Source organism: Myotis nattereri (assembly GCF_964212035.1).
Source record: "Myotis nattereri genome assembly, chromosome: 16".
In the NCBI taxonomy this organism is placed as follows: Eukaryota; Metazoa; Chordata; class Mammalia; order Chiroptera; family Vespertilionidae; genus Myotis; species Myotis nattereri.
Window position 1 is genome coordinate 35,339,052 of NC_138091.1, and position 21,118 is coordinate 35,360,169.

The window sequence follows — 21,118 nt, forward strand, 5'->3', positions numbered from 1 at the left end:
TTGCGGGGTTCTTGGTTTGGGGTTGTTATGTTTTGTTTTGTTTATATTTGTTCTTTGGAGCCAGACTGCCCAGGCTTGGATCCTAGCTCTGCCACTTACTAGATGTGTAGCTTTGAGCAAGTCACTTAACCTCTCTGGGTCTCATTCTCCTTTAAAAATGGAGATGATAATACTCCATACCTTGTAAGTTGGTTGAGAAGATTAAATAAGTTAATATACATAGAGAACTTAGAATAGTACCCAGTATATAGTAAGCATTATATAAATGGTAGCTATTAAGATTCTCAATGCCTTATTAGAAACTGAGGGCCAGATTTATTTTCAAACTCAGAATTATTTTTACTGAAATATTATATAATGCCACCAGCAGAGACTAGGGTAGCACATTATAATCAAACATATTTATATTTCTGCAGCAAACATACCAATATTCACCTTAAGTGGAATAAAGGCCATAAATAGTTTCACATCAATTCAGGTCAAGTTTGTCAAAAATGAGGTCATATCAGGTCAGGTTTTTCTGCCAATTGAATTACCCAAAAAAAAGGCCTCAGTTTCCATAGCCTTTTGGAGATCTGTATTACAGATAAGGGATTGTGGAACTATATTATTCTCTTATTTCTCCTATTACCAATGATAAGATTTCAGAAAATACATTTTAAACTAAGAAAATATTTCTACTTTGCAGACCTCAAATTTCCTCACATTTAATCACCTCACATCTCCTTTACTATTCAAAAGGACTCCTTAAGGCTTCAATAAAATTCTACATTGTTACAAAGTTTGTCTAAATATAAAATTGAACTGCTTCTGTTATAGTACTTAACACTGCTTGACATTTTATGATATGCAGAGGTGGGCAAAAGTAGGTTTATAGTTCTTCATATGGAAAGTAATATAATCCTATATAATAAAAGGCTAATATGCAAATTGTCCCCTTGACCAGGTGTTCGACTGGGAGTTTGACCAGGAAGCGGGGCCAGTCAGCCAACCGCCCACGGCCCTTGCCCCCAGCCAGTCCCACCCCCAACTGGCTCCCCCATCCCGATTGGGGGTGGGGCCGGCCGGCCAACCGCTCACAGCCAAGGTGGATGTGAGCAGGGGCCCAATGGCCCTGCCAATTGCCCTGCAGACAGTGACCAGCAGTGGCAGTGGAGGGGGGCAGGGCCGCTGTCCGGCCCCCAGGCACTAGGGAGCCGGGTGGGGGCCCAGCCCTGATTATTCACCCTACAGGTGGGATGGTGGAGCAGGTGAGGGGGCAGCACCAGGCCAAGGTGAGGTGCCAGGCGGGGCTGCAGGGTTGCGGGGCTGCAAAGCTGGAGGAGCGAGCTGGGGCCCGATCCCCGCAGGCCACCCCGAGGGACCCCACCAGTGCATGAATTTGTGCACTGGGCCTCTAGTAAATAATAACACAAGAATAAACTGTGTTTCACATACACCTATAAACCTACTTTTGCCCTACTCTGCATATATACTATCTATTTCTTGTTCTGTTTGTCTCCACCATTAAATTCTTTCCATTTGATTTTTTTTAAAATATGTTTTTATTGATTTCAGTGAGGAAAGGAGAGGGAGAGATATAGAAACATCAATGATGAAAGAGAATCATTGATCATCAGTTGCCTCCTGTATGCCCCCTACTGGGGATCGAGCCTGCAACCTAGGCACGTGTCCTTGACTGGAATCAAACCTGGGACCCTTCAGTCTGTAGGCCAATGTTCTATACATTGAGCCAAACCAGCTAGGGCCACCATTTGATTTTAAGAAGCAGAAGTTTTATATTTTGTTAAAATGTAAATCTGATTTAAATGGCTGTTATATTAGTATCATGAAGCCCTGGCTGAGTGTCTTAGTTGGCTGGAGCATCGTCCTATACACCAAAAAGGTTGTGGGCTCAATTTCCAGTCAGGGGACATACTTAGGTTGCAGGTATGTTCAATCCCCAGTCAGGATGAGAACAGGAGGCAACCAATCAATATTTCTCACATCGATGTTTCTCTCTCTCTCTTCGCATTCTCTCTCTCTCTCTCTCTCTCTCACCCTTCCTTCCTCCCAAATCTTTGGGTGAGGATAAAACAAATTAGTATCATATTATTTCTGATTTTAGTAATACAGTCCTTCTGATATTTAGAAGTAAAGGTAACACCATTATATTATATTCTATAAAAAAAGGAATGCACAATATGACACCTTTGTACAGAGAAAGCATAATATGCCTTCTACTTAGCTGATTATATTAATAGTGAAGCACTTGCCCTTTTTTACTAAATTTTACTTTATATTACCTGAGCAGCCAGTAATGCATTTTTCAATTCTTCTCTAGTAACTTCTGGGCCATCAGTTTGTCCAACTAAACCTAATGTATTATTCTGGGAAGACCTATCCTGCTCTGCTGTTTCCTTCAGATGAGCACTCAGGTAAGCTTTGGATGCAAGAAGATATCCATTCAACATGTGTAGAGTAATATCCATCAGTGGGGGGCATCTATATACAGAAAGAAGAAAAATACATGAGAAAAAATATAAATGTATAAATTAGCCAGAACATGACCAATTATTTTAACTTGAACAGTGCCTAAAAACAGTAGAAAAGTAACACTTTTCCCACTGAAATATTCATTCTCAAAATAAAAGTTCAATATGTCTTATTTCTCTATATTTTAAGATTCTATAGGAGTATTTATTTCCTCTTACCAGCTATAATATATAATGTATACCCTAGAGAAAAGATATTCTATTTTGCAGAAAATGGCACTACCAGTAAATCTTTTTGATCTGATCATGCAAAGCAGCTGTCTTCAAGGAGAAATATTCTATTATTGATAAGATGAAGGAGAAATATTCTATTATTGATAAGATGAAGCAGAATATTTACTCTTTCTACTCCTAACTCTTGCTTGTTTGGAGCAAGACAACTCTGTATTCCAAGAGTGCTTTATCCACTTGACCTGGAAAAAATATTTACTGAGCCTCCGTTTCCTCATCTATAAAATAAGTACAGTTATTCATTCCTCGAATAACTGAATTAAATGTAAAAAAGGAAACAAAAAAGGTAAATTGGTAATGACTAAAATTTTTAAACTGAGCCCTTAGAAAACCCTAAAATGCCATTTCTCAGTCTATCACAGAGCAAACTAGCATGTGTGCATAAACAGCATTATAGCTTTGTTTACAACTGTGGCACACTGGAAAAGCTTAAATGTCCATAAATACCAGTATGTCAATGGTTTTTGTGAAATGTCTACATTTTTTATAATAACTATGTATGTATTTACAGTGGAAAAAATATGTCAATGGTTAAATAAACTATAGTAGTGTTTCCCAAAATTGAAGATTAAGAATCACCTGGAGTATGCATTTAAAAAAAAAAAAATTCCAAACTCTCCTCCAAACATTTTGTATGTTTCTAGAGGACAGGCCTGGTAATCTATTATGGAATACTATGTAACAGTTAAAACAAATGAGGCAGAACTATGCATACTAATATGGGAAATGTTGAGCACAGTAAGTTTTTTTAAAAGAACAAAATAATTCCCAAAATATACTACTACTACTACTATTTTTTAAAACTACCCAAAACAAAAAAGTAAATACTTCTATTTATAAATTAGTAAATACACAGAAAGTAAAGCTACATACACACTATTCTGACATCAGTTTCCTCTAGAGATGGAACTGGGATTGATCAAAGAGGACAAAGGAATTTTGCTTTAGCAATGACAGCATGGTAGAGATACAGAGAACAAGACTTTTCAACTGAAGAACCTTTTTCTTGTGAAACTTCTTGTTTATTCACTTATTAACATGTATTATGAAAACTTCCAAATACACAAAATAGAGGAAATATTATAATGAACCTCCAAGAACTCATCACTAGCTTCAACAGTTATCTACACACGGCTAGTCTGATTTCATCTATACCTCCATCCACTTTCCCATCACCAACACTGAGTTAGTGCAAAGCAAATCCTAAATATCATGAATTTTTATATGTGTATATCTTTTCATATTGTTTGACTTTATTAAAATACATGTGAATGACCACTTGTTAAAAAATCAACAAAATTAAAAGACAAAACCATAGAATAAGAGGGAAAACAGCAATATATATATATATATATATATATACACACACACACACACACACAAAGAGCTAATATCCTTTATAAAGAGCTCTTTAAATTTAAAAAAAAAAGATAAGCAATCCAATATAAAGGTAGGCTAAAATATAAAGAAGATACATTAAAATATTCAATCTAAAATATAAATTGAAATGGGAATTCATTTTTCACCTATGAAATTGGGAAATATATAAAACAGTGTAGGAAGTGTGTAATATCAAACACAGTTATGGGAATGTAAACTGGTTCAGCATTTCTGGATGACAATTAAAATTGGAATCAAAAGTCCTAAAAATGGGTGTGTTACTTTTGCCCCAATAATCCCATTTTTAAGAATCTATTCTGCCCTGGCCAGTGTTGCTAAGTGGTTAGAGTGTTGCCTCTCTTCCCACTCCCCCACCCCACCCCCAGCTAAGTGTGGTGGGTTCAATTCCCGGTCAAGGGCATGTACCTGGGTTGCCGGTTTGCTCCCCACCCCCCATCAGGGTGTGTAGGGGAAGCAACCAGTCAATGTTCTTTTCTCTCACATCAATGTTTCTTTCTCTTTCTCTCTCTCCCTCTCCCTTCCTCCCTTCAAGTCTCTCTGAAAAGCAATGGGAAAAATACCTTCAGGTGAGGATTAACTAAAAAAAAAATTTTTTTTTTAAAAGAATATATTCTGAGGAAATACTCAGTACATAGAACAGTCACCACAGCACTATTGATTGATAACAAAATATAGAAATAAACAGAATATCTAATAATAAGAGACTGAGCTAAGCATATCTATGTGGATATCCTGTGGCCAATTAATATAAGAATATCTATTAAAATGAGAAAAGGTTCAGAAGCGAAGTAAAAAATCCAGGCTACAAAAACATTACATACATATGATGGCATAATGTAACAACTTCCTGAACAACTGGAGGCACTTCAGGTGAAAAGTTACCTACTTAGGTAGATTTTTAACACTGATAAATTGTTTTAGAAGTGGCTCTTTTCTAGAAGTATAATTACTAGAGGCCCGGTGCACGAAATTCATGCACTGGTGGGGTCCCTAGGCCTGACCAGCGATCAGGGCCAATTGGGGCCTCTGGCTGCCAGCCAGGGCCTTCCTTTGTTCTGCACCGCCCCCTGGTGGTCAGCACACATCATAGCGAGTGATCAAACTGGTCTAGTAGTCAAACTCCCGAGGGGACATTTTGCATATTAGCCTTTTATATATATAGATTGTTTTCCTTTTATTAGATATTTAATGTCACTTATACTACTAGTATTTATTCTTCTAATTCCTATTTTCTATGAGACCCTGAGCTTGCCAAATCATATTTGGCTGATTTGGAAGGTTTTGTCACTTCAAGAATATCATCCCCAGATTTGAGGGCAGATGAGTCTATAGAGTATATTCTAGTTAGTCTTTACTCGTTTCTTTAAACCACATAGCACAAAGCTTCCCTTCTTAAATTACCACCTAAAATGACCTCGTTAGCCTATTACTCAAGGCTCCCCTCCCCATAGTATGACCCTAACTAATATTCTAATTCTAAAATTGTTCTTGAAAACTCATCCTTCCACACTAGTCCTTTTTATTCTTGCTTCTACACTTTTGTTTATACTATTCTTTTGCCCACAATATCTTCCCTGACCCCCTAACCACCACCATTATAGTCTGTTCATCTAAATTAGCGGTTCTCAACCTGTGGGTCGTGACCCCTTTGGCAGTCAAACAACCCTTTCACAGAGGTCGCCTAAGACCATCCTGCATATCAGATACCTACATTACGAGTCATAACAGTAGCAACATTACAGTTATGAAGTAGCAAAGAAAATAATTTTATGGTTGGGTCACAACATGAGGAACTGTATTTAAAGGGCCCGAAGGTTGAGAACCACTGATCTAAATCCTATTTTTATCCTTTAAAATACTACTCAGGTCGGACTTCCTCCTTATCTTTCCTGAACTTTTAACAGCATTCACTTACTATACCATTCATCTACCTGTGACCATATTATTTAACTTTCCATTTATTTGTCTTATGAAGGTGATAATCACTTTGAAGGCAGGCCCCTCAACTTATAAATCTTTGATATTATTTAGCAAATAGAAATTCAAACATTAATTATGTGAATTAATTAATTATGCCCCTTGAAGTGAAGCCACTTCAAAGCAATTAAGTTTGGCAATTGGCAAGGAAATATAGACAAATATGGACTCAGTGAAGCTAACATCACAAGTGAGGATGCCAAAAAGATCACAGTTATAATGCATGTAATGGTTCACAATAAATCAATTTCTTTAAAAGCCTTTTCAACAATGCTAGCAGAAATGGTATTATTCTTTACTGGTCTTGTTCTGAGAGAAAGAAAAGCCATTATTGAGGGTTGCCAACACAAGAAGGACATTTCTTTAAGGCTAGATTTACTAATCACATATTAAATATTAAACTGAATATATAGTTCATCAACATAGACAACTTAAAAAAAAAAACCCACCTCACAGATCATACTACAAGAACCAGTTACTACAAGAACCTTAGATATGTTTGAATTGAATTTCTTTGACTCTCCAAAGTAAAACTCTATAATAAAAATGAAATTCAAATGACACATACCTGTGTACCCTATGATCACATCTTAGAACAATGAGAGGATCTATCATCAGGTCATTCTGAGTATACTTTTGTTGTCGAACAAACTTTATTGAAGGTTGAAGTGCATTGACTGTCATTACCCACAGCCTGATGAGAAAATAATCACATGTTCAAAAACAATTATGTTATGATTGAAACATGTAGCCATCTAGTCCTTTCTATCTTAAAAAGATATATTCAGGGGGAGAAATAGAAAACTGGTGTGAATGAATTTTGAAAATTAAAAACTATAGAAATCTAATCTATTGTTATGTCTCTAAAACAAATGAAGTTAAAACATTAAACACAAAGTAGTTTCAAAATTCTTCACCAGTGTAATGGACTAATCATGGCATTTAAAATAAAAATCTGAATTAAATCCTCAGTAATACCATACTTGCTATGACTATGTACATAATTGAGCCTGTCTGAACTGTTTCTCACCTATAAAACAGTAATATAATACCTATAAATGAAATCTTACCAAAGTTTGCACTTTCAAACTGTATTTGGCCTCACAAATTAAGTTACTGTTCTATATTTGTCATAAAATTTTAATGTGAGGTGCCACTTTGAGATGAGATGTCAACAGACTATAAACATAGTTATTAACCTGACTGCACATCAGAATTATTGAATGACATATCAATGTGGAGGGTACCTGATCTTCTACAGTGAAACCCAGGAGTCCACTAGTCCCACCTCACACACACAGGTTGTCCACTCTTAAATATGAATGGACAGCCAAGAATGATCAGACATTTCAAGAACGCTTCTATTTTGAAAGATTAAAATATACAAACAGAAGGAATGGGACTCCAAGAAACAGGATGTTTGGATGAGAAGGAAAATAAATTTTTTAAACCTATAATTAATATCCTTAAAGCAGTGGTTGGCAAACCGCGGCTCGCGAGTCACATGCGGCTCTTTGGCCCCTTTGAGTGTGGCTCTTCCTAAGCCTTAGGAGTACCCTAATTAAGTTAATAACAATGTACCTACCTATATAGTTTAAGTTTAAAAAATTTGGCTCTCAAAAGAAATTTCAATCGTTGTACTGTTGATATTTGGCTCTGTTGACTAATGAGTTTGCCAACCACTGCAAAGGATAGAATATTTCATATATGAAAACAAGAACAGGAGGCATTCTAAAATATTCAGATCAGAGCTCTTAGAAATTAAGAATATAACAGGATTTTTTTAATTCAAAGGAAAGATCAGATGATAACATTGAAGAAATATCCAAAAAAGTATACTCAAAAGACAAATTTTTAAAATAGAGGAAAGCCCAACCAATGTGGCTCAATGGTTGAGCATTGATAGACCTATGAACCAGGAGGTCACGGTTCAGTTCCCGATCAGGGCACATGCCTGGTTGCAGGCTCAATCCCCAGTGTGGGGTGTGCAGGAGGTAGCCTATCAATGATTCTCATCAGTGATGTTTCTATCTCTATCTCTCTCTCTCCCTCTCTGAAATCAATAAAATAATTTTTTTTAAAGATTTGGAATTGGTATAACATCATTATTCAACACCAGTAAGGGAAGCTCCAATTCAGTCAATAGAAGGAAGCCTTCAAATTTCTGAAAGGAAAAATGAGCTAGAATTCTACATTGAGGCTAAATATCAATCACATGTGAGCGGGAAAATAAAAATCTTCTCAGACAGACAAGTCTCAAAAAAAAAATGTTTCCCAAACACCTTTTTCTCAGGTAGCAACTTGAGTGTAAGTTCCACGCACTGAAATGAGGAACTAAACCGACTAAGAGAAAAACATGGAATCCAACAAAGAAACAAGACAAAGCAATTCCAGATGACTACTGTGCATATCCCATATTCAAGCATGAGAAAAAGCTGTGAGAGGAATGTTTCCAAGGAAAAAATGTTACTGATGTGTTATAACTAACTGTGAAGTAAGTTTCCCCTCAATAATGGAGTTTAGGGATGAATAAGTTATTGATGCAAAATCTGAGTGAATGGATACAGGCAAGTAGGGTTTGTGTGCGGGGTGGGGAGGCAGTTGTATAAGTAGGAAATTATAATCAAAGGATATTCCACAGATGAACTATAAGTAACACTTATGTAGTCATAATAATATGCACAGTGAAGATTGCTATAACCAAAAATTTCGAGATAACTATGTTGAGAGAAAAGGAGAAAGAGAAAGTATGTACTGGTGGACGAGGGACTCACAGGGGAGAAAGCAGGTACTAAGTCTTCATCTTGCATAGTAGGAAGTCAAAAGATAACTTCTAAATTGGAAAGTCAGGAAATCATAGTAATTATAAGCATATTATTGTGACATATGGAGAAACATTAATGCCAGAATAAAAAGATAAAAGCTGAAAATAGTTGTCTTTAAGGAATAATATTCTAAAACAGGAAGGTATAGGCAGACCTAATAAACTATTTAACTTTTAAAGTTATTTCCATTTATTAATTTATGTGTCAATTTACTTATAATTAATTTCTTTATAATTAATATGAAATTTAATTTACTTATAATTTAAAATTATTTTTTTATTTAGAAAGTATAAATATTTCCAGACCTCCTGAATCAAAATCTCAGCTTAAGTCAGCCCAGTATTGTAAGTCAGCCCATACAATCTATGGATGAGTAGAGACCCATTTGACTAAAGACTAAATAAGTAATCAATGTTCTTTAAACTTACTGCACATTGAAATCACCTAGAGAATCGTTTAAAAAAATACCAGTGTTTGACTCCACCCACAGACATTCTTCAAATATTCAACAATTTTCTTTAACATTTAAGTTTAGGTTATTGTATATAATCACTGCAACACATTATATGTAATAATACACTAAAATTACCTTCTAGGCATCACAGTGTTAAGAACCATCCACAGTTTATTGACTGTTTGAAGAATTCGCCGCGGAACCCCTGCATTCAACAGCTGGTTCATATTGGATGTTAATACTTCTGCATATGGTATGAGTTCACTGGCAGAGAGTAGAGTCAAGTGTTCTAGAATCTGCATCACTTGTGTGTGACTTACTGGGACAGCTGAAAATGCTAAAAGGAAAACTTAGCAGTCATAATCTAAATTCCATACAGCTTACCAAAGACGAAGTAATATTGCTCTATCACAGCAATTTTTCAACCCTTTTCATCTCATGGCCCACATAAACTAATTACTAAAATTCTGTGGCACACCAAAACATATATTTTTTGACAATATGAAAAAAAAAATAGGTATAATTTTGATTCCTTCACACCTAACGTCTATTATTGTGTTGGCTCTTGTCATTTTTTATTTGATAATCTAAGGGAAAAGAGGTATTGCATGTTTTAAATATTCTTGTGTCACACTGGCTGAAAATTGCTGCACTATCAGACTATATAGGTCAAGCAAATCAAGAAAACAATGTTGCTTTAAAAAAAGTAAAACTTTCAATCCTAGCCATAGTTTTGGCTATATTTAGAGTAAAGACCTTAAGAAAAATTCATGTTAACTGTAATTATTTCATAGAGAACAAAAAATATATTATTTTTAAATTCACAGTAGCGACTCAAAGACAAATGTCATTATCTTGATGATTCAGACTGATTTTAAAAATTGACTGAAATATGAAAATATCCCCTAGTATTGCTTTTGGCAATAGTATTCATTTGAAGGACGCAAACTTCTTGATGCCTTCTTCTGGGTGCCCCCTTTATAAGTTGTAAGCACCTAGCAAATTACTGTTAATAAAAAATTTCTAGAACTATGCTTTTCAGTAGAATAATCACTAACCACATCTGGCTATTGAGCACTTGAAATGTAGTTGCTCCAAGATATGATGTGCTCTAAGTATAAAATACACACCAGATTGCAAAGACATGATATGGAAAAACAGTAAAATATCTCATTAATAGTTTTTTATATGTTTGATTACATGATGAAATAATATATTAGATATATTCCACTAAATAAAATAATTACTAAAATTAATTTTTCCTGTTTTTAACTTTTTTTTTTTAATATTTTTTATTGATTAAGATATTACATATGTGTACCCTCTACCCCCCCTCTCCCCGCTCACCCCCTCACCCCCCCGTTGTCCGTGTCCATTGGTTAGGCCTATATGCTTGCATATAAGTCCTTTGGTTGATCTTTCCCCCTTGCCCCCACCCTCCCCTACCTTCCCTCCAAGGCCCGACAGTCCAATCAATGCCTCTCCGTCTCTGGATCAGTCCTTGTTCATCAGTTTATGTTGTTCATTATATTCCACAAATAAGTGAGATCTTGTGGTATTTATCCGCTCTCCAGTTCCATCCATGCTGTGGCAAATGGTAAGAGTTCCTTTTTCTTCTTCCTCTTCTTAAAGAATACCTTTCAGCATTTCATATAATGCTGGTTTGGTGGTGATGAACTCCTTTAGCTTTTTCTTATCCGTGAAGCTCTTTATCTGACCTTCCATTCTGAATGATAGCTTTGCTGGATAAAGTAATCTTGGTTGCAGGTTCTTGCTATTCATCTCTTTGAATATTTCTTGCCACTCTCTTCTGGCCTGCATGGTTTCTGTTGAGAAATCAGCTGACAGTCGGATGGGTACTCCCTTGTAGGTAACTGACTGTCTTTCTCTTGCTGCTTTTAAGATTCTCTCTTTATCTTTTGCTCTTGGCATTTTAATTATGATGTGTCTTGGTGTGGTCCTCTTTGGATTCCTTTTGTTTGGGGTTCTCTGCGCTTCCTGGACTTGTAAGTCCATTTCTTTCACCAGGTGGGGGAAGTTTTCTGTCATTATTTCTTCAAAAAGGTTTTCAATATCTTGCCCTCTCTCTCCTTCTGGTACCCCTATAATTCTGATGTTGGTACGCTTGAAGTTGTCCCAGAGGTTCCTTACACTATCTTCATATTTTTTGAATCTCTTTTCTTTTTTCTTTTTCGGGTGGGTATTTTTTGTTTCTTTGCATTTCAAATCTTTGACTTGATTCTTGGGATCCTCTTGTCTGCTGTTGGAGCTCTGTAAAGTATTCTTTATTTCAGTCAGTGTATGCATAATTTCTAATTGGTCCTTTTTCATGACCTCCATGGTCTCACCATACTCCTTGAGGGATTCATTAAATTTATCGGCGGTTTCCATAAAATTCTTGACAAACCTTATAAACGTGGCCTTGAACTCTATATCCAGTCGTCTGTCCTCCTCCGTTTCTGCCAATTGTGACCTGTTTCTCTGTCTCCGCATTTTGGCTGCTTCCCTGTGTTGATAGAGTGGCCTGCGTGCCAGGTGTCCTGTAGGGCCCAGTGGCTCAGCCTCCCCAGTTACCTGGGGTGGACACTCTTGGTGCACTCTTGGTGCCTCGCTTGTTGTAGGATCACTGGGAGGAATTGACCTCCAGGCCAATTGGCTGTGGGAAGCAGCTGTGTCTGAAGTGGGAGAATGGACCCCCTCTGACCACTGGGTACAGTGGCTCCTGGATCTAAGGAGGTGCTAATTCAGCCCCTGCCTGAGGCCACACAGCAGGAACCACGAAGAGGCTCAGCTGTGAAGCAATGCAAGTCGCTGCGGGGCCTTGGGCCTTCTCTTGGAAGTTCCAGGTCTGGCTGGCCCGGCTGCAGTTAGGTAATTATCAGGTTGCAAAGTTCTGGGGCATTCACATGCAAAAGCCTCTGCCGCAGCCCGGGTGGGGCGGGGTCTCAGGGAGTCAAAGGGCTTAGAAAGAAGCAATGGCTGATTCTCCGCGCCCGGAGTCGCGCGTCTCAGTGTCCCGGCAATGGCTGCAAGCACCTCCGAGGGAAATCCGCCCCCAAGTTCGCCCGCTGCTGCCTGAGAGAGCCGCCTCTCCCCGTATGAGACCTGGGTCCCCAGAGACTTCCCGGAGCCGGAGATCAGAGCAGTCGGGAGCTTGTGATTCAAAAAGACAGCCGCGTCCTCAGGTGCCACCCCCTTTCCGCGCGCGCGAGCCGCCGCCGTACCTCTGCACTCAGCCTCCGCAGCTCCTCTGGCTCTCAGCGTGCTTTTCTCTTCTTCTAGTTGTAGAAATTACACTCAGCCAGCCTTCCTGTTGTTTTGGACGATGTTTGCTCCGTCCTTTGGGCTAATTTTCAATTGTTGTGGGAGGCGACTATTTCCCGGTGTTTATCTATATCTGTTTTTAACTTTTTTAATGTAGCTATTGAAAAGTTAAAATTATAAGTGTGGCTCACTTCATATTTCTAGTTGACTCAAGTGCTGAGCTAGAATGCCAACCCATTCAAAAGCCCGTTCATTGTTCTGACCAGGTCAGGACGTTCCTAAAACAACATGACCTATGTAGTGACATAACTTAGTACCTACAAGGAAACAGAAGTGTGTCAGAAAAAAATGGTTAAAATTCAAACTTGCCCTGGCCGGATAGCTCAGTTGGTTAGGGCGTAGTCCCAACACACCAAGGTTGTGGGGGTTCAATCCCCAGTCAAGGCACATACAAGAATCAACCAATGAATGCATAAACAAGTAGAACAACAAATCGATGTTTCTCTTTCTCTTTCTCTTTCCCTTCCTCTCACTAAAATCGATATAAAAAACAGTTTTTAAGCCCTCACACTCAAAGAGAATTACTTAAAATATACTCAAAAAAGCACTGTTATATCCCCAGGAAAATTCTGCATGATTTTAAGAATGTAATGAGCCTAACATTTTTTGATACTACTAAAGGGATAAAAGGACTATCAATTTGCTGTACCTTCTTGGAGTTGTTCAGGAGAGTGGTTTTTGGCATTGTTAGTCAGGAGCATTCGCCTTAGCAGGGCACCAGTTCCTGTGATTTCTTCTTCACAGATCCAGTCGTCCACAATGCATAAATGAGGATAGTTCGTTGCAAGGAGACGTAGTAAAGCAGAATGCAACCCTTGAAAATATATAAAAAGTCCATTGGATTCTTTATTCTTAAACACCAAAATCATCTTTCCTCTCTCCCTTCTCCCTTCCATTTTCAGCAAGCCAAAGGAATTTGCACTTCTTGTGCATGCATACTAAGTTTGAGAACCTGGTCAGCAGTTCAGCTTGGGAATCTGCTTAAATAAAGAAAACCAAGTGATCTGATACACAGAACATTGGAAACTACTTCTTTCATCAAAAGTTCTCAAGCTTTCTTCAACACTATCCCAAAATAAAAGTCTCCAGTCAGGAAATGTTGTTTGACATAGCAATAGTTCAAGAGTTGAGGGGAGAGGAAAGAAAAGGAGAGAAAAAAATATCCACTTGGGGGAAATCACATAGGGTTTGAAAAAGGCCTTACTCAGAAATCCTGATAGGCTTCTCTCAGAGAACATGTCTTCTCTACCCAGTTGACAATCATTGCTATAGATGGGTAAGATTTAAGTTGCCCACTTTTGGATACTAAAAGGCCTCAAGCACTTTATGTACATTTTCTCAATTCACCCTAACATTCTCACAAGGTAAGCAATATTGTCTCCATTCTACTGTAAGGAAACAGGCTGAAGACGTTAAGGTTGCCAAAGTGACACAGCTAAGTTTGTCGGCCAACTGAAGCAGTATTGATGATATCCACAGAGGGTTGATTTGTCTTCCTTCAAGAAGGGTTAAGGACAGTTTCCAGAGGGGAGACAAGTGGAAAAGAGGAAAAGGATTAAGAAGTACAAATTTCCAGTTATAAAATAATTTAGGATATAATGTATAGCACAGGGAATAGAGTCAATATTATCTATATATATATAAAAGCCTAAGTGACCGTTTGACTATTTAACTGGTAGATAGGACGTGCACTGACCACCAGGGGACAGACACTCCAACTGGTAGGTTAGCCTGCTGCTGGGGTCCAGCCAATTGGGACTGGATGAGACTGGCCGGACATGCCCTGGAGCCCTCTCACAGTCCCTCCCCAGCCCTGATCATGCACTGGTGAGGTCCCAGATTGCAAGAGAGCGCAAGCCAGGCCGAAGGATCCCACCAATGCACAAATTCGTGCACTGGGCCTCTAGTAATTATATAATAAGCATGTACAGTGATAGATGGTAACTAGACTTATTGTGACTACTTTGTAAGGTAGATAAATATTCAATCTCTATGTTGTACACATGAAACTAATAATTAAAGATAAAATTTTTAAAAAGGAAAAAATAAAATAAAGTCTACTTTTTAAAAAAAGGGGTTAAGATTGTCTCCCTCCACAAAACCACATTTGACTGACTTCAAGAAAAAAAAAGAAAGAAAAGAAAAGGGGGGGTTAAGGAAGCTCAAATGGAATGGGAAATCTTCCTTTTATTAAATCGAAGTCTTGTTTCCAACCTTTTGCTTATAACATCATTTGCCTATTCATGACTGTCTATAATAATAAAAGCATAATATGCAAACTAGACCAGACGTCCTTCCGGATGAAGCCAGGGCTATGAAGGAAGCCCAGGTCCCGGGTGCCTGCCAGCGGCTGGAGGGAAGCCTGAGTCTCGGGTGCCATAGGGAGGCCGGTGCCAGCAGCTGGGGGAAGGAAAGCCTACTTTTGCACAAATTTCATGCATCAGGCCTCTAGTTATTAGAAAATATCAATAATGACAAAATAGGTAGCTATTTGAGCCACCCGCTGGCAATTCTCTTTGAGTGTACTTTCTCTTTGCTTGTTCAAATAAATTTTCTCTAGCGAGTTTGGGTCTTGGCTCTGAATTCTTTTCTTAGCCAGAAGTCAAATACCCAGGTTGTTGAACCCTGATTTGGTCTGACCCCACTGCTGCCTACAACAATAGAGTGGGACCTTGCCCCAGGGTGACTTTTCCTTCCAGAGCATAGAGCTGAGCAAGAGGTTTGGACCCTCTGACCTTTCCTCCCTAGAGATAACATCGAGGCTTCAGTTGTATTTCATCTCTAGGTCCAGATAAGCAACAAAATAAACCATGGCTCACTGTCTACTTCAGGACCAGCTGTATGGAATAATGACCCCCTGCCCTGGTGGTGGCCAATCAATCAGTGGAGACCACAACCCTGAATGAACACACCTGGAAAGCTACTGAATATTCCATTAAGATCTTTCCTGGGACCTCCCCTAAAATCTCCACCCTTAAAACCCTTAGGCCTGAGGACCCAGTGCACTCTCCTTCCAGGAGCATGCCTGTGCCTTTCCCTTTCTCCCTCCCCTTCCTAGCCCTAGGCACGTTATCATTGGCTTCCTCACTCCCAAGCTCCAAGGGCCCTTCCTTTACCTCTATAACTTGTTTCCTAAGCCCATTCCTTCTACCTATGTAATTTAACCAATAAATGTTGTCCAAAAAAATTTTTTTAAATAAATAATGACAAATTATTATACTGCAAAAACTTATAGAGAAACAAGTGTTGGCACATAAATAACCTAATAAATATTGTTGCTACTATATTATCATCAGAGTTATAAGAGTAGTAATAATAGTATTAGTAGTAATAAAAGTACTTTAGATCCAATCACTCCCTTATTATGCAACTTAAATCAACTCCTAATACCACTGCTTAGTCCCAGAAGGGATAGCATCTGCTTCCTTTCTTATAGAAACTGCTTAAGCCCTGGCTGGATTGGCTCAGTGGATATGGCATCAGCCTCCGGACTGAAGGGTGCCGGGTTCAATTCTAGTCAAGGGCACATGCCCGGGTTGCTAGCTCAATCCCCGGTGGGGGCCATTGAGAAGACAGCTGATCGGTGACTCTCTCTCATCATTGATGTTTCCATCTCTCTCTCCCTCTCCCTTCCTCTCTGAAATCAATAAAAACATATATATTTAAAAAAAGAAAGAAACTGCTTAAAATTAATGTTTCTCGCCTGGCCGGCATGGTTCAGTAGTTGAGCGTCAACCTATGAATCAGAAGGTCACAGTTCAATTCTGATCAGGGCACATGCCTGGTTTGTGGGCTGGATCCCCGGTGGGGGGCATGTAAGAGGAGGCCAATGAATGTTTCTCTCTCATCATTGATCTTTTTATCACTCCCTGAAATCAATAAAAATATATTTTAAAATAAATAAATAATGTTTCTGTTTAAAAGGACACTGTAACAATCAAAAGTGGTATTATTATTTTTTTAAATATATTTTATTGATTTTTTTACAGAGAGGAAGAGAGAGTTAGAAACATCGATGAGAGAGAAACATCGATCAGCTGCCTCCTGCACACCCCCTTCTGGGGATGTGCCTGCAACTAAGGTACATGCCCTTGACTGGAATCGAACCTGGGACCCTTGAGTCTGCAGGCTGACACTCTATCCACTGAGCCAAACCAGTTAGGGCTAAAAGTAGTATTATTTTAAAATTTAAATATCTAAATGCACAAATATATGTAAAATTAAGACTATCCCAAAACAGTCACAAAAATGACTGCTTACAATAGTGCAAATTAATTTATATTCCTAATATCTTTAATAAAACATGTGTTGCCAAATGCTACCAGATATAACATCATTTCTTTGAATATAAATTAAGCAAAGATACAATAAATGCAGACATCTACCTAAAGTAGACCAAAGAAGGTTCATGTTCCTCCTTGAAACCAACAATAATAAAGAAAAAAATAGAAAATTTGAGCTTCAAAGAAACAAACAAAACCCAAACTCAAACATGATAAACAGAAATAAGGAAAAAATGAATTTCAAAAAATATTACCATATTTTTATTTGACAGTTTTACAGTAAAAATATTACAGTAATTTCATGCTATGGAGTGTTATGAAGCAGTTAAAAACAATAATGTACATGTACTGACATAAAAAGATTTCCAAGACTCCCAGACAAAAAGCAAATCTCAGAAGAGACAGATATAATAACACTTATAATTTATTTTAATTTTACTCATGTATGTATCTATTCTCTTCAACCATATGAAATTAAATTTTTGAATAGTTGAATACGTGCAATTTCATATAGATCAACTTGTATAAAAAAAGGTCTGGCCCTAGCTGGTTTGGCTCAGTGGATAGAGCATTGGCCTGCGGACCAATGGGTTCCAGGTTCTATTCTGGTCAAGGGCACATACCTCGGTTGCAGGCTCCTCCCCAGCCCAAGGCAACCAATTGATGTGTTTCTCTCTGTTCCTCTCTCTAAAAATCAAGGGAAAAATATCCTCAGATGAGGATTTAAAAAAAAAGGTCTGTAATTACACACCAAAATAAAACAGCTAGGATTTGGGCAGGGGAGGTGGGGGTGTTTCAAGAAGTAAGATTAGAGAGGAAGGTAAACAGGAATTTCACTCTGGAATATTCTGAATTTTTAATATTGAGCGTCTATTAAATTTATAACATAAACAGAAGAAAATGTTTAACAGTGAATGTTAGCAGTAAAAAGCAAGTAAAACAAATACCTCCCAACTCCTGCTGCAGCCCTTGAGCCTGTCGAATAAGGAATTTGATAGGAATCTGATCCATTAAAGAGGCCGAATATGATTTTGGCTTTCTTTGCATGGCAGCTGTCAGTCAAAGGTAAAAAGCATAAGAAAAATAAAGTGTCAGAAACAACAGAAATCTTAACCTTCAACCCAAATGGGAACACAATGTTAAATTACTTTTAATTCACTTAATCTGAGAATACAACTCATAAAAGATGAAGGATTGCTACCAAATAGTAAATACACAGAAGAGCAAGAACATGCCAAGGGCAAGATCTGGAAAATGTCCCAAAATTGAAACTAGTGGGAGGAAAATCATGAGTGAGAGAAGCCATATGCAGAAATGTCTTACACTAAAAAAAAAAAGTGGTAAGTCTAGACTCCCAAATCCCATTAGGAGGACCAAATACAGTCATGACCACATGGCTTAAACTAAAGCCTCATGATTCCAGCAGTCTTAATCTAATCATGTATAACTGTGGTGACTGATGCTTTTTAAAGGAAGTTGGGCACTATAAATTTCACTTCCTTCTCTCACAACTCCCTCTTTCTCTCCTTCCTTTTGCTCTAAAAATCAATAAAAACATGTCCTTGGATGAGGATTAAAAACAGAAAGGAATGAGATTGCATTTAGGATTCCACTGGCTGCTTTATAGTTCCTCATATGTTCAATATTAATCACTATTGTCTTTAACTTCAAAAGTATCTAAAAATAAACTGTATTACCTAGTAATAAAGTCTTTAGATGTAATAAATAGGAAACATTTTTTAAGTATAAAAACTGGCCGGTGTGGTTCAGTTGTTTGAGCATCATCCCATGCACCAGAAGGTCACCGGTTCAATTCTAGTCAGGTCACATGCCCAGGTTGTTGGCTCAATCCCCAGTAGGAGGCATATAGAAGGCAGGTAGTCGATGTTTCTCTCTCTCTCTCTCTCTCTCTCTCTCTCTCTCTCTCTCTCTCTCCCTCTCCTTCCCTCCCTCCCTCTCCTTTCCACTCTCTCTAAAATCAATAAAAACATATTTAAGACCAAAAAAACCCCCAAAAACCTAGAAATATAATGGTAATGCTCATATATTAACTGGGTAATAGTACACAGAGATTTATTATATTACTCTTTATTTCTTACACATATTCTTTTGGATTAATACAATATTTAACTAAAACTACACACATGTATTATATATTTTTAAAACCAAAAATATATGTGTATGTGAAAAAATATATACATGTACACACATACACACTTTTTAAAAAAGACTGTGATATCCTAATACTTCATTCAACCTCAAATTTCAGGAATTCCATATTTGAGCTTTCTATAGCTACCTGGTGGCTGTTAATGTTTATTATTAGGGCCAAAACAGAACAGTTAACAAGGTCTGAAATTACAATACAACTTCACAGACAGGAATAAATTTGAGGCAGATAATTATCTTTTTGGCTATTCAAGAGCAAAGTTTTCCCATGCTGTGACATATTCTGCAGTTATTTATTCCCCTTGGAGATAAGAAACTAGAACTAGAAAAAAAATCTATATCAAGGGAAAAAATTCTCCAAGCAAGGCCAATCCCTCCATTTGTCTTCTATATCCCATCTCCGTCACCTCTCACGGGATCACTCCAGAGATTCTCTCTATATTTACATTTAGTTAATAAAGTCATTAAAATTATTAAAATACAGGCAATTCAGTTATCTATTAAATTAGCCTAAGGACTGAGCCTGAAGGGGTAACATAGATGTATTCATGCATCAGAGTATATACAATGCCTACACTGCAAAGACTATAGAATAGTAGTTCTCAACCTTCTGGTCCTTTAAATACAGTTCCTCATGTTGTGACCCAACCATAAAATTATTTTCGTTGCTACTTCATAACTGTAATGTTGCTACTGTTATGAATCGTAATGTAAATATCTGATATGCAGGATGGTCCTAGGTGACCCCTGTGAAAGGGTCGTTCGACCGCCAAAGGGGTTGCGACCCACAGGTTGAGAACCGCTGCTACAGAATGATGCTGAAGCTTGTCAGAGTAGTTGACCTGACTTTCTCATATAATAGCTTGAGGAGTAACAAAATATAAGCAAATAAAATGAACTATCACTAGAAACACTCCCCCATGCACAACTTACCTAAAGTCTTTGTGTTTGCTAGGAGAGCTTCCTCATAAGACAGTATGTAGTAAAGCACCAAAAGCTGTGCTGTGATACTGAAACGCTGACTAAGGCGGGTGTTGTCACTCTGGAGGTAACAGAAATGCTTTAAAATAATGTTAAATTTCATGAATGCTTTTTTGATAGCAAAAGTACTCAAAATAGACTATTCAGTGTTGCTGGTCCCAAAACGGGAGGAACATTGCTGTGTTTGCATTACTCAGAGAGACAATTTGAAGTTTAAATTAAATTTGAGATGGCATGGGAGATGAAGGGCAACAGCTGTTACACAACAGAAATCCCATCAGGCCGTGTCTGGAAAAAGGTTTACAGGAGTCTAAAGTCTTATCTGAAATTACCATAAAGAAAATAACTCCTTTTCCTTAAAAAACTGAAAATGGAACTCCCATTTGACCCTGTGATCCCACTTCTAGGAATATATCCCAAGAAACCAGAAACACCAATCAGAAAGGATACATGCACCCCTATGTTCATAGCAGCACAATTCACCATAGCTAAGATCTGGAAACAGCCTAAGTGCCCATCAGTAGATGAGTGGATTAGAAAACTGTGGTACATCTACACGATGGAATACTATGCTGCTCTAAAAAGGAAGGAACTCTTACCATTTGCAACGTCATGGATGGAACTGGAGAGCATTATGCTAAGTGAAATAAGCCAGTCAATGAAGGAAAAATACCACATGATCTCACTCATTCATGGATAATAGAGACCATTATAAACTTTTGAACAATAATAGATACAGAGGCAGAGCTGCCTCAAACAGATTGTCAAACTGCAGCGGGAAGGCCGGGGAGGGTTGGGGGGCAGGAGGTAGGAGGGTAAGAGATCAACTAAAGGACTTGTATGCATGCATATAAGCATAACCAATGGACATAAGACACTGGGGGAAAAGGGAGGCTAGGGGACTGTCTAGGGCGGGGGGATAAAATGGACACATATGTA

At 37.9% G+C, this 21,118-nt stretch overlaps 1 protein-coding gene across 1 annotated transcript in view; it reads right to left on the minus strand.

Moving 5' to 3' along the window:
* Positions 1–21,118, minus strand: part of INTS2 (integrator complex subunit 2) — a 46,167-nt gene that overhangs the window by 5,537 nt on the left and 19,512 nt on the right. The window contains exons 15-20 of the mRNA XM_081110674.1: positions 20,132–20,240; positions 17,977–18,081; positions 13,396–13,560; positions 9,558–9,759; positions 6,712–6,837; positions 2,286–2,484 (exon numbers count right to left, since the gene is read on the minus strand). Coding sequence (XP_080966800.1) covers positions 2,286–2,484; positions 6,712–6,837; positions 9,558–9,759; positions 13,396–13,560; positions 17,977–18,081; positions 20,132–20,240 — 906 coding nt within the window. The remainder of the gene's footprint in view (positions 1–2,285; positions 2,485–6,711; positions 6,838–9,557; positions 9,760–13,395; positions 13,561–17,976; positions 18,082–20,131; positions 20,241–21,118) is intronic.